Raw genomic sequence first — 14,722 nt, 5'->3', positions numbered from 1 at the left:
TTAGCATACACCAAAATATCTTGCAAAAAGTGAGAAAAATCCAGCAAAACTCCATTAATCCAGCATATTTGAGACTAGCAGATTTTCCAGTCTACTGGATGTTATTCTTTTCAATAATACATTTTCATCCACTTTTAAGATGTTACACAGCAATATAGTACATTTTCTAGTGAACACAGTAGAATTACATGTAGGTGTGGTGGAGGTTTTACAGATGATAGGAGAGTTGGGGAATCAACAGATGAAACAGAGGTTAAGCATCCAAGTGCAGTTTATAAAGAAGTTTAATTTTCCACTCCTTTGTCATTTTAGCCATGTAAGTACAACAGATATCCTTTTAAAGATCATTAAAATTAATAAAGTAGTGCCTCGACTCTTCCAGTTCGTTCTAATCCAAAGTTAACTCAATAATTTTAACTAAAATATGTTGTATTAAACACATTTTTATGTTATCTTAATATCTTACATATAAAATTCTTATACATTTTAAACTATTACTGATTTCATATCTATGCTCATTAGCCTCCTCAAGCCCCCAAAATATGTGACAGTACAGTGGCACATCAGTTTGCAGTGGTACCTCACAGATAGAGACCAAGTTGGACCTCAGATACTTCTCATGCTGTGTTTGTATGTTCTTTTATTTTGCATCATTTATTTCCACAGGGTGCATCCGCTTCCCTACACATTCCAAGATATGCTTGGAGTAATCTGGTTATGATTTGCTAATTGGCTGCCGTGAATGGTATATCAAAGGCAAAGAAGAATCTAAAGGGAGTTGATGGGCACATGAGAGAGACCGTCTGGTACAAGAAAATAAGAAAATAAATGGGGTCGATCAGATTGCTTGCCAGCAAGGAAACACTGACCTAATGGCCCAAATAAATTCACTGTCATTACTAGTAATCATATCCACAGCTTCTCTAATTCTGGCATCTTGCACACCTTACTTTAATCACTTCATTATTGCCAGTTATAGCATCAGTTGTTAAGGTCCTAGGCTATCCAATTCCCTACATACTGGCTCACAGGCTCTCCTGCATGGACTTTTGAAGTTTCACCTTTACATCTTTCACAACAAAACTCATTAATATTGGGGAAAGTGAAATTCTCCACAATTTTAGCCCTATTGTTCTTGCATGTCTATAATTTGTCATCTGAAGATACTGCAAATGCTGGAACCCAGGGCAAACCACAAACTGTGAGTTTGAATTAACTCAGCGAGTCAAGCAGCAGCTTTGGAGGAAAAGGGAATTTGTTGACATTTCAGGTCCAGACCTTGCATTAGGACTGGGATGGGAAAAGAGGAAAGATGACCAGGATATGCAAGTGTTGTGGGTGGGATGGGGCAGGAGTTGGCAGGTGATGGGTGGAAGCAAATGAGGAGGGAAAAGATGGGCAAATGAAACCAGGTGGGAGAGGTGGAAAAGGTGAATAAAAGGAAAGAGAACAGGGTGGACTTTTGGGAGTGGGTTTGGGAGTGGGTAAGGAACAGTGTGGGAGTGGGTTACTGGAAATGTGAAAATTCAATATTCATATCAAGCTACCGAAGCAGAATGAGTTGTTGTTCTTCTAGTTTGCATTTGACAGCACAGCATTTATGTGCTGTTGGATTTATCTTGGGGTGCTTCTCTAATTCAGTGGTAGTTTATAAATGCAAGTTGTTGTTGAACTATCTTGCTGCATTCTGTGGCACACTACAACCGGGCAGCCAATGTTTATTGAAAATAAGTTGAGAACTTACCGTGTCTGTGAATGTGACAGAGGCAGTAAGTCGCTCTACAGGTTCCATCACCACAACACAACACTGCCTCTCTTCACCGGTCATGCGTTTCATCCAGACCGACACTGGAATCTCCACTCCATCCTTGCCAATAATGTCAATCTGGATTCATGAACACAAGCCACAATGAGAAAAGGATAACTATTGTTGTGATGCAGTTAGTTATGGTAATTTACTGGTTAATTGTATCCCCTTTTAACTCTCCAGTTTAGATTCTCTTCTGCAGTGAAAAATATTAATTCCATTCCAACACTTAGTTAATAAATTCTCAACATCAGCTCAAATTGATATTTTTCTTCACCATAACTAATCTCCATCCCTCCCACATTAGACTGGACAATTAATAGAAAGTAGTTTGTTATTAAAATACTAGACTCTGTTCAATAAAGAATTCATTCCCGTTATCTCGACCCTCAATTGTAATTATGAAGTTTATTACATGAAAGTCCCATCAGGTGCAGTGCTCAGTTTGTGAAAATCACACAACATGTTAAGGCCTGATCATATCCCTTGCAATCCTTTGCTTGTGCGAGGCTTTGGTTGTGTTGAATGTAGAGACTTAACACAAATCAATTCTCCTGTTCACAAATCACAGCTCTTAATATTATCCAGGTTCTATTCAAACAGCCCTTCTTCTGAAATAGTTTATAGCAAAGCTTCTTTAACAGCTAACAGTGAAGCAAATTTATTACTGTCAACACCACTCTAGAAATTATGGAGTTGGGAGTGAAGATGCAAGTTGGCACATCAAATTAACATATTTATTAAACCACATACCACTTTTCCTGAGACAGTCACAAATTGTCCATCAATTTCCGGATGGTCTTCATACAACGCCTCTTCCAGCACTTGGTTGGACTTTGATATGAGTGAAGATAACTTCTGACCAATCAGCTCTTTGCTACTATAACAAAGCAGCTTACAAGCCATGTCATTGGCTACCAATATCTGTTATGCATGAAGAATAATAAATTACAAGATCTGCAAACTGAAAATGTAATTTTTTTGATATCTTCCAAAAAATGCTAAAGCTTCACAAGGAATGGATACAATCAGGTTGCTTAATCTTAGAATGATTATTCTGCTTGGTCAATAAAAGCAGTATGGAAGATACATTTTCTACATTGATTTTCTTTAAAGAAGCAGAATAATGGCGTTACTGGGAGACATGTATATCATTCAAGGCATTGAAGTGACATTTAAAGTTTTACAGTATTTCAGCAGAGTGTCATTTACTCAGACTTGGTATATTCCAGCAAACATCTCCTGTTAGATCTGCACAATAATGGAATACGTGAGATAAGTATATGAGAACTAGCTGGAATATAAAATGTTGCATATCAGGATTAACTCAATAAAATAGTTTAGCTACATGTTTGCTGTGGTGATTTATTACAAATAATTTGAGACATTTATCACAGGAAAAAAGGTAATATGAAAAGACAATTGTGTAATAAAGAATCAACAATCAAGGGTTCATCTAATACCTCCGTAGTCAGACCATCTATTGTAAGGATGGCTTTGTTAGGATTCCGAACCACAGTGGGGAGAGTTGAATTGTCACCTCCAAAAAGATTCCAAATGTTGCTTGATGTATTAGACCCAGGGCAAGAGAAGGAACCACTAAGATATGGCAAAAGAATATTTTGAGAGGCCACAGAAGAATAACTGTAGGAGTTCAGAGAATCACCTGTTGGAACAATAAACAAGTCATGCCAAAATCAGTTATTTCTAACATTTCACAACGAAGAGTAATGAAATCTCAGCCAGTACGTACAATTGCCTCTTCAGCCAGCAAGCCATTAATTTGTCAATCTGTCACCAACCCAGATCCACTGATGGAAGACAGGGCACTCAGGTGTCCCTCAAGGACACGAGGGAAAGGATCACCCATATTGACCTCCTGGCATTAACCTCCAAGCATTATAGAATACCCTGAAGGTCAGGACCAAGGCAAAAGAGTGAAGATCTTACCAGATTATCACATGGATGACTCTGTAGTACTACCCAACTGTAGTAAAATACTGTGTGGATTTTCTCCACTCTATGTTTATCAACACAACAGTGTTGATAAAATGTATGATAAATGTATTTTAATTGGAGACAAACTATGCATTTCCAACCAAATAAATATTCCTGCACACTCGATGATAAACTAAAGCTTACCTGTAAAAGACTCTAAGTTCCAGTAGGTTCCTGGAGCCATCTTCTGGAGGGCAGGTTTTGCCATTCGTGGGAACGTTTTGCTGAGGTCAAATGAATCATTCAACTTCTTCTCAAGTCCAAACAAAGCTGCTCTTGACTTCTTGCCATTTTCAAAACTATAAGATGGAGATAAGGCTCTGCATCTGCCATCCAAGAAGTCCAACAGTTTTGTCTCCATCTTTCGCACTGGCACTTTTTCAACAAAAGCGATGCAATCATTCACCTGAAGTCCAGAGAGGAAAGTCAGCATTAGCATATACAAATCAAAATACTGCAGATAAACCCCATACCAGAACCAAAACTAGAAAATGCTTGAAATACATAGATCAAACATAGTCATAGAGTGATACAGTGTGGAAAGAGGCCCTTCGGCCCAATTCGCCCACACCGCCAACAATGTCCCACTACACTCGTCCCACTTGCCTGCACTTGGTCCATATCCCTCCAAACCTGTCCTATCCATGTACCTGTCTAACTTGAAATATTTTAAAATCTTTTCCCTTCCACCTTGAACCTATGTCCTCTTGTCCCCGATTCCCCTACTCTGGGCAAAAGACTCTACCTGATCTATTCCTCTCTTGATTTTGCATACCTCTATAAGATCTCCCCTCATCCTCCTGCGCTCCATGGAATAGAGACCCAGCCAACTCAACCTCTCCTTTTACCTCACACCCTCTAGTCCTGGCAACATCCTCATAAATCTTTTCTGAACCCTTTCAAGCTTGACAATATTTTTCCTATATCATGGTGCCCAGAACTGAACACAATCACCAATGTCTTATATAACTGAAACATGAGCTCCCAACTTATATACTCATTACTCTGACTGATGAAGGCCAAAGTGCCAAAAGCCTTTTTAACCACCTTATCTACCTGCGAATCGACCTTCAAGGAACCATGCACCTGTACTCCAAGATCCCTCTGCTCTTCAACAATGCCCAGAGGCCTACTATTTACTGTATAGGTCCTGCCCTTGTTTGACGACCCAAATGCAACATCTCACACTTTTCTGTATTAAATTCCATCAACCATTCTTCCTGGCCAATCAATCCTGCTGCAATATTTTACAACCATCTTCACTATCTGCAAAACCACTAACTTTAGTATCATCAGCAAATTTGCTAATCTTGCCCTGTATGTTCTCATCCAAATCATTGATGTAGATGGCAAACAGTAACGGGCCCAACACCAAACCTTGAGGCACACCACTAGTCACAGGCCTCCATTCTGAGAAGCAACCTTCCACCAACACCCTCTGCTTCCTTCCATGGAGGCAATTTGCTGTACATTCAGCTATCTCTCCTTGGATCCCATGCGATCTAACCTACCAGAGCAGCCTACCATGCGGAACCTTGACGAACGCCTTACTGAAGTCCATGTACACAACATCCTTCTGCAGTTGTACAGAGCCCGAGTAAGACCACACCTGGAGTATTGTGTGCAGTTTTGGTCCCCTAATTTGAAGAAAGACATTCTTGCTATTGATGGAGTGCAGCGTAGGTTTACAAGGTTAATTCCCGGGATAGCGGGACTGTCATATGCTGAGAGAATGGAGCAGCTGGGCTTGTACACTCTGGAGTTTAGAAGGATGAGAGGGTATCTCATTGAAACATATAAGATTGTTAAGGGCTTGGACACACTAGAGGCAGGAAACATGTTCCCGATGTTGGGGGAGTCCAGAACCAGGTGCCACAGTTTCAGAATAAGGAGTAAGCCATTTAGAACGGAGACGATGAAACACTTTTTCTCACAGAGAGTAGTGAGTCTGTGGAATTCTCTGCCTCATAGGGCGGTGGAGGCAGGTTCTCTGGATGCTTTCAAGAGAGAGCTAGATAGGGCTCTTAAAAATAGCGGATGCAGGGTATATGGGGAGAAGGCAGGTGCGGGGTACTGATTGGGGATGATCAGCCATGATCACATTGAATGGCGGTGCTGGCTCGAAGGGCCAAATGGCCTACTCCTGCACCTATTGTCTACTGTCAGCTCTGCCTCATCAACCTTTTTGGTCACATCCTCAAAAAAAATCAATCAGATATGTGAGACACGACCTTCCAAGTACAAAACCATGCTGACTATCCCTAATCAGCCCTTGCCCATCCAAATGCCTGTATAACCTATCCCTCAGAATACTCTCCAGTAACTTACCAACTGCAGATGTTAAACTCATCGGCCTATAGTACTTTCCCTGCAGCCATTCTTGAAAAGAGGCACAACATTTGCCATCCTCCAGTCTTCCGGCACCTCTCGTGTATTTAAGGACGACTCGTAAATTTCAACCAGGGCTCCTGCAATTTCCACTCTAGTTTCCCGCAATATCCTCGGATATAGCTGATTGGGCCTTAGATATTGGTCTACCTTCAAACACCACAGTGCCTTCAGTACTTCTTCGACGGTAACCCTGACTTCTTTCAAGACACTTCCAGTGACTGCTCCAATGTCCTCCCTCCTACTGCCTTTCTCCTCAGTAAATACAGAGGAGAAATACTCATTTAGTACCTTGCCCATCTCCTGTGGCTCCACACAGAGGTGACCACTTTGATTCCTGAGAGGTCCCACTCTCTCTCTAGGTACCCTTTTCACCCTTATGTATTTATAACATAATTTGGGATTGTCCGTAATGCTACCCGCCAGAGCTATCTCCTGGCCCCTTTTTGCCCTTCTGATTTCCTTTTTTAGTTTACTCCTTTGTTCGCTAAACTCCTCCAGGGATGCACTTGATCCCAGCTGCCTAGACCTGTCTCATACATCCTTCTTGTTTTTGACTAATCTCAATTTCCCTGGTCGGCCAAGCTTCCTTACGTTTGCCTGCTTTGCCCTTCACTCTAATGGAGACGTACATATCTTGAGCTTTCTACAGCACACTTTTAAAAACATTCCACTTGGCCGATGTTCCTTTCCCCTCAAATAAACTGCTCCAGTCCACTTGAGTGAGACCTTCTCTCATACCCTCAAAGTTGGCCTTACCCCAGTTGAGCATTTTAACACGTGGATCCTCTCCATCCCGATCCATAACTATCTTAAACTTATCGAACTGTGGTCACTGTGGTCCCAAAAGGCTCCTCCACACACACGTGTCCTTCCTAATTTCCTAATACTAGTTCTAGCGTTGCCCTCACGTGTGGGGGCCTCCACATACTGCTGAAGAAAACTCTCCTGAACACTTTTGAGGAATTGCACCTTATCTAAACCCTTCGCGCTATGATTTTCCCAGTCTATATTGGGAAAGTTAAAATTCCCCACAACAACAACCTTATTTGACCTGCAGTTGTCTGCAATCTCCCGGCACATCTATTTCCGTTGACTATACGGGGGTCTGTAGTACACCCCCAATAAGGTGATCATCCCTTTCTTGTTCCTCAGCTCCACCCATATAGCCTCATTAGACGAAACGTCCGTAATGTCACCTCTGAACACAGCCATGACATCCTCCTTAACCAACAATGCAACTCCCCCATCCTCTTTTTCCCTCACCCCCGTCTCTCCTGAAGCTCCTGTACCCCGGAACATTGAGCTGCTGTCCTGCCCGTCCCTTAACCAGGTTTCAGTGATGGCTACAACGTCCCAGTCGCTCGTACCTATCCATGCCCTAAGCTCATCTGCCTTACCCATTAGGCCCCTTGCATTAAAATATGTGCAGTTTAAACCAACCCTCCTTCCTCGCTCTCTGCCTTTCACATGCCTATTCTGTCCACTAACCTTTCTCACACCACTCTCCATACCAACTTCTATCCTCTCACGTGCCTCTGACCGGCACGAGATCCCACCCATCTGCCAATCTAGTTTAAACCCTCCCGTGTAGCATTAGCAAACCTTCCCGCTGGGATGTTGATCCCTTTCCAGTTGAGGTGCAACCCATCTCTTTTATACAGGTCACCCGTCCCAGAAGAGATCCCAATCAGTGGCGGACTGGCCAGGGTGTCAGCTTCCCTATATCAAGTGGGCCCCCTTTGTCTCCTGGCAACCAATATTTTTAGACCCAGTCCGCCACTGATCCCAATGATCCAGAAATCTGAATCCTTGCCCCCTGCACCAACGCCTCAGCCACACATTCATTTCACCTATCTTCCTATTCTTACCTTCACTAGCACGAGGTACTGGAAGCAATCCTGAGATCACTATCCTGCAGGTCCTGCTTTTCAGTCTTCTGCCCAATTCCATAAATTCTTGTTGCAGAACCTCCTTCCTCTTCCTACCTATACCATTTGTGCCAACATACCAACAACCTCCGGCTGCTCCCCTTCACTCTTGAGGATGCCGTGCAGCCACTCCACAAAGTCTGGCACCAGGGAGGCAATACACCATCATTGAGTCTCGCCTGCTACCGCAGAATATCCTGTCCGTACCTCTGACGACGGAGTCTCCTACCACTATGGCTCTGCCTGACGTCACTTCCCCGTTGAGCCTCGGCACCAGGGTTGGAATCACAGCCCTGGCTACCACTCAATCTTGTCGTGTCGTCCGCTCCCAAGAGGGTGTACCTGTTTACAGTGGGTATAGCCACCGGGGTCTCCTGCACTCCACGTTTACTCCTCTTTCTCATAGTCACCCACCTTCACTCTTCCGGTATCCTTGACGTGACAACCTCACTGTAGGTCCTATCCAGGAACCTCTCATTTTCCCGGATGGCCCCAAGGTCATCCAGTTGCTGCTCCAGTTCACCAACACCTTCATTCAGGACCTGCACCTGGACATATTTTCTGCAGGTGTAGTTGTCAGAAGCACCAGCGGTGTCCCAGACTTCCCACATCCTGCAGGAAACACACTGTACCAACTTGCTTGTCATTTCGAATCAAGTGTAGCCTCCTTGCCTCAGCCTCCTCGCCGAAGGCCCTGTAGCCAAAGACTCACACTTTACCTCTCAAGGCACTTCACCTCAACAAGGCTGCTCCCCAACAGGTTGCTCCCCTCATAGAAAAGGGTGCTGTTATGGATGGATGACTTTTCATGAGAAAGTTATGCCCTAGAAGTTCTGGCTCTATAAGGCGTGGTCAGGCCACATTTGGAGTATTGTGAGCAATTTTGTGCACCATATCTGAGGAACGATGTGCCGGCCCTGGAGAAGGTCCAGAGGATGATCCCACGAATGAGTGGGTTAACTTACGATGAGCGTCTGACGGCATTGGGCCTGTACTTGCTGGAGTTTAGATGAGGGGGGACCTCATTGAAACGTACCAAATAGTGAAAGGCTCGGATAGAGTGGATGTGGAGAGAATGTGTCCATTAGAGGGAGAGTCTGGAACTAGAGGTCATAGCCTCAGAATTAAAGGACATTCCTTTAGGAAGGAGATGAGAAGGAATTTCTTTAGTCAGAGGGTGGTGAATCTGTGGAATTCTTTGCCACAGAAGGGTGTGGAGGGCAAGTCAATGGATATTTTTAAAGCAGAGATAGACATATTCTTGATTAGTACAGGTGTCAGTTGTTATGGGGGAAAGGCAGGAGAATGGGGTTAGGAGGGAAATATAGATCAGCCATTTTTGAATGGCAGAGCAGACATGATGGGCCTAATGGCCTAATTCTTCTCCTGTCACCAATGACCTTAGAAGTTAAGTAACTGAAGTGAGGAAATTCACTTATTTTGTTTTTCCCCAATTTAAAAAAAACATAAAGACTCAATTCTCAATCGAATTGCAGAGATTGTCAGTAAAATTGTTGGAGATAAACAGTCTTTCAGATTGCACAATATTTAAAGGGAATATTCCCTTGTCAGCAAGTAAATCACTGCTTCAATCCGAGGCAAGAAATCTTTTTCCTCCTTATTATTACGGCACCAGAGTTGAGGAAGGGTAGAGCAACATTCCAACTTTTTTTGTGCTGCCATTTAAAAGGGAAACAGTTATGGTTAACATTTACTTTCACTGTGCCAACAGTCAACATGTACCACATGAAGCAGGATGACAGGTGGTTGCAGAATCAGTGTCCAATCTTATCAGCTTTACTCAGGATAAAAAATGAATACTAATTTCAGTCAGCAATATCCTAGCACATACTCCTACTTTTGCTAAACTTAAATTTACTTCCTTTTCAAAGCACTTGATCACTTTCCCCAACATCTATGATCTCTAAATTTATTTAATAATGCAAAGCATCATCAGTGAAATTAATGTTAATTATCTTTCTTCACACCCACCCTTCTAAGCTGCACCACCACCACCACTAAGGGGCAGCTTCTGTGTATAGGCTGCAATTAATCTCCTCTGTGGTCAAGCATAAGAAGGACATGTCACTAGTGCCAATGGCCAGTCCACTCTTACAGACATGGGTGCATTATGCATAATAGGATCGGGATGGTCACTACAGAAGATTGCAGCTCATCTAACAGCAAAGCCAACAGTCATGGCAGATGATAAAAAGTAACCTTGCTAACTTCTCCACTTCTTCCCTGCTAAGGGCTACCCTCCATCTATCTTTCCTCTGGCCCTCTGTTCTTCTTTATCACACCCCTCCACCAGCACCTCCAAATTCTCCTTTGCTTCCGAACTCCAAAGTAAAATCTCCAAATGCTGATGCTTTGTGGTATTTCTTCAGAATCAAACCAAGGGTAGGTTGTCAGCAGGTGGATAGGTGAATGCCCCCCGGCATTGCTTTAGGCAATAGGGCAGTAAAGCAAGGAACAGCCTGGGAATCCTCTTCCTCACTCATGCCCTTCCTTCCTCTCAGTTTCTTGACTTTCTCTACTGGCTTTCCTCTGCTCAGCCAATGGCCTCATTCCAAAGCCAAGATTCCATCGGCATCAGGCCAGGTTGGGTCAACAGCAGAAGCTTTGGATCAGCAGGTGGATAACTAACCAATTCAGCACAACGCTGTTTGCCCACCCATTGAGTCAATTCAGAGTGAATGTGGAATCTCTTTTTCAAATCTGGCTGCCCACAAAAATTAATTGACATCTTATACTCACCATCTAATAACATGCAAATCATGATCTCAACCAATAGGTCTGGAATAGATTCAATCTCAGTGCATTGCTAGATTTTATTGTAATTAATTTATCAGTCAAGTATGTAAAAACATACAAGGAATTAGATTTGCTATACAGTATTATACCTCTAATAAGCTGAAAGTCCATTTTATAGCATGGAAACAAGCCCTTCATCCCAAATCATCCACACCAAGTTGCCTCCTGGGCTCGGCTTATTTGTCTTTATTTGGCCCACATCTCTCTAAACCTTTCCTATCCATGTACAAATATATTTTAAACATTGGAAGTGTACCTGCCTCTACAGTGTCCTATTGCTGTTCATTTCACATACCCACCACCTATTGTATGAAAAATGTACCACTCGGACACCTTTAAATCGTTTTCCTTTCACTTTACACCTATGCCCTCGAGTTCTTGATTCCCCTACCCTGGGAAAAAGATTGTGACCATTCATCTTATGAATGGTCCTCAACATTTTATTACCCTTTATAAGTTCATAACTTATAGGAGCAGAATTAGGCCATTCAGCCCATTGAGTCTATGCCGTCATTCAATAATGGCTGATCTAACTTTCCCTCTCAACCCTTCTCCTGCCTTCTCCCTGTAACATTTGACACCCTTACTAATTAAATACCCGACTCACAGGATCACCTCCCTATGGCTAAATAAATTCCTCATCTCCTTTCTAAAGGCACATCCTTTTATTCTGAGTTGTGCCCTGTACTGTACCCTGCACTGCCCTGCAGTGCATCAGTTATAGATATGGGAAGAAGTTATACTATTATGGTTCTCCAATGTACCTTTATTGTCAGATGGCAATGTTGTACATCAGAGGCAAATAGGGATGTTGACTGCAAGGCCCATCCTCTTGTCTTGAAAATCAGTCTCCAACTGGGTGCAAACACCCAAGTGTCGTCTGAGATTGAAAATGCTCTGCAAGCCTAATCAGTTTCTCATTACCCCTGCATGTTAGTTTCACTTGAATAGAGGCTGTTACTAGGACTGTAGTGCTTCAGTTATAACGAGGCACTATAGGCACACTTCAACCTCCTTTGCTTCGGGGTAAAACGCCCCAGTCTATCCCGAGCCTCATTATAGGGTGATTTCACGAAAGGTCACTGGAGCGTAGATCCGCACCCACGTGACCAAAAATTTAAAGTGGAGTACATGCGATACTTCCGGTACATGTTAGTGAATGGGAAAACACGCACTTTCACACCCGTTAAAAACATCGAAAACGGCCAGTTTTTGAGCTGCAATTTACTGTGCCAGTCGGGGTGACCGTGAGGCACAGCTACCTAAATTTACAGTCCAAAAAAAAGATAGAAACTAAGGTAAATTCAAGAGGGAGCTGAAGGTGCTAAACCAGCGGAAGTGATCAGCGGACATTTGTCGTGGAGATTTAAAGATCCAAAATATCGGGAATTATCGCGTTTGCTCGCTGCATTTCATCAAAAGTAAGGCATTATTGACTTTTTTTATCTTTATTCATTTGTTATATGAAAAGTTTTAAAAGTGAAAAATTCGTCAGTAAAATTGCAAAATTGCCCATGGTTCTCAGGTGGGTTTTAACATGCAAAATGAAAACGCTTCTGAAGCTACATTTACCATTTGTCAACAATCCTGATTTTGGCAAATAATAAAATGTCCTGATTTTGTCCAACTAATTAGGACATTTTATTATTTGCCAAAATCAGGATTGTTGACATCATTCCATGCTGCAGGTTTGTCTGTTATTAGATGATAAATAAATAAATAAATAAATAAGTAGTTTGGGTGAATGTGCAGGCTTTAAACAAGAAACATTGAGAAATATATTTTGGCAAATAATAAAATGTCCTGATTTTGTCCAACTAACAGCTGACAATTATCCCATTCCTTAGCTTGCATCTGAGTAAAATTTATTTCAAAACGCATTGATAGTTTACGATTATTTAAATGGTAAATGTAGCTTCAGAAGCGTTTTCATTTTGCATGTTAAAACCCACCTGAGAACCATGGGCGATTTTGCAATTTTACTGACGGATTTTTCACTTTTAAAACTTTTCATATAACAAATGAATAAAGATAAAAAAGTCAATAATGCCTTACTTTTGATGAAATGCAGCGAGCAAACGCGATAATTCCCGATATTTTGGATCTTTAAATCTCCACGACAAATGTCCGCTGATCACTTCCGCTGGTTTAGCACCTTCAGCTCCCTCTTGAATTTACCTTAGTTTCTATCTTTTTTTTGGACTGTAAATTTAGGTAGCTGTGCCTCACGGTCACCCCGACTGGCACAGTAAATTGCAGCTCAAAAACTGGCCGTTTTCGATGTTTTTAACGGGTGTGAAAGTGCGTGTTTTCCCATTCACTAACATGTACCGGAAGTATCGCATGTACTCCACTTTAAATTTTCGGTCACGTGGGTGCGGATCTACGCTCCAGTGACCTTTCGTGAAATCACCCTATAATGAGGCTCGGGATAGACTGGGGCTTTTTACCCCGAAGCAAAGGAGGTTGAAGTGTGCCTCTAGTGCCTCGTTATAACTGAAGCACTACAGTCCTAGTAACAGCCTCTATTCAAGTGAAACTAACATGCAGGGGTAATGAGAAACTGATTAGGCTTGCAGAGCATTTTCAATCTCAGACGACACTTGGGTGTTTGCACCCAGTTGGAGACTGATTTTCAAGACAAGAGGATGGGCCTTGCAGTCAACATCCCTATTTGCCTCTGATGTACAACATTGCCATCTGACAATAAAGGTACATTGGAGAACAATAATAGTATAACTTCTTCCCATATCTTGGAAAGATCTCTCAATAAAGGCAAACATCAAAGATGAAATTCACCATTGCAATAATTTACTGGCACAACCTGCAGTTGCTTGAATTAAAAGGTGTTTGAAGACTTCGTACCCGGCACAAAATTCATGATCTACCAGGCAGCTACTATTCAAGAATGCACCTCCAGACCATTTTGGAAAATAATTCCTGAGAATGACTGGCGGGCGGCAACTGAAAATGAAGAATTCAAGATGACATTGGGAGCAGAATCAATGCACCGAGAACTCCCATAACCCCAAATTAAAGAGTGGGAGTCCATCATTTCACAAACTGACAATTTACCTCTCCTGTCAAGCATCCCTTGTGGTAGAAACTAAAGATTCCACGTGGCCTCATCGGCCACTTGGACCCACGGAAACCGGTGTGTAAGTAAGTCTTCCTCAGTGCTGGGGTGGGGTGTACCAGTGGAAACAGGTTCAGGTTGGGGTGGGGGTGGGCAGCCGGGCCAGGGAACAAACAACCCGGGAAGCCTGGGAGTGGGAGACACAGCGAGAAGCACCCCGGCCAAGTGCAGTAACTCTCAGCGAGTTAAACTCAGTTCTTTCCATGCGATCAGCCCCTGGGTGATGCACTGATAACCGGCCACCCGGCACTACCCCCCACTCAGCCTGCGCTCCCGTCTTTCCTTACCTGCCGTTACTTTCCGAACCGCCATCATCTTCTTCCGTCCCGCGCTTCACCGCCAAATTCCCTCGCAGACCATTGGCTCCGCGTCACGATTGACATAGCGCTTCCCCAATGGATTGCGGAGGCTGCGGTAGAGCGCCGCTGGCAGCCAATAGCCCGTTGGCGAGGGCGGGACTTCAGGCCGGGCCGCTTTGCTTGGAGACGAACGCGCGGTTCCCGTAACCATGGGCAGGAGCAGGCGAGGTCAAAGGGCGCGGCGGTTCCCGACATTCTGACCAAAGATTATAGAGCGGAGCTCAGCTCCACAAGGTAATGTACCATCTAGATCACATGCGGTGTCCACTCAGATGGATGCAGTATT

The 14,722-nt window shown here is 43.1% G+C and overlaps 1 protein-coding gene across 4 annotated transcripts in view; it reads right to left on the bottom strand.

Annotated features, from left to right (window-relative positions):
- Positions 1 to 14,468, bottom strand: part of pask (PAS domain containing serine/threonine kinase) — a 41,846-nt gene extending 27,378 nt beyond the window's left edge. Inside the window, exons 1-5 of one of the 4 annotated variants that reach the window (XM_055645964.1) lie at positions 14,365 to 14,468; positions 3,950 to 4,211; positions 3,271 to 3,473; positions 2,561 to 2,731; positions 1,745 to 1,885 (exon numbers count right to left, since the gene is read on the bottom strand). In XM_055645964.1, the coding sequence (XP_055501939.1) occupies positions 1,745 to 1,885; positions 2,561 to 2,731; positions 3,271 to 3,473; positions 3,950 to 4,166 (732 nt within the window). In that variant the 5' untranslated portion in view covers positions 4,167 to 4,211; positions 14,365 to 14,468. Of the gene's footprint in view, positions 1 to 1,744; positions 1,886 to 2,560; positions 2,732 to 3,270; positions 3,474 to 3,949; positions 4,212 to 9,839; positions 9,902 to 14,016; positions 14,117 to 14,364 lie in introns of those variants that run through there. The other 3 variants (XM_055645961.1, XM_055645963.1, XM_055645962.1) reach the window with 3 other exon arrangements.
- Between the last annotated feature and the right edge of the window lie 254 nt (positions 14,469 to 14,722).

Source organism: Leucoraja erinacea, chromosome 14 (assembly GCF_028641065.1).
Source record: "Leucoraja erinacea ecotype New England chromosome 14, Leri_hhj_1, whole genome shotgun sequence".
NCBI lineage: Eukaryota > Metazoa > Chordata > Chondrichthyes > Rajiformes > Rajidae > Leucoraja > Leucoraja erinaceus.
This window is presented reverse-complemented; position numbering and strand designations above follow the sequence as displayed.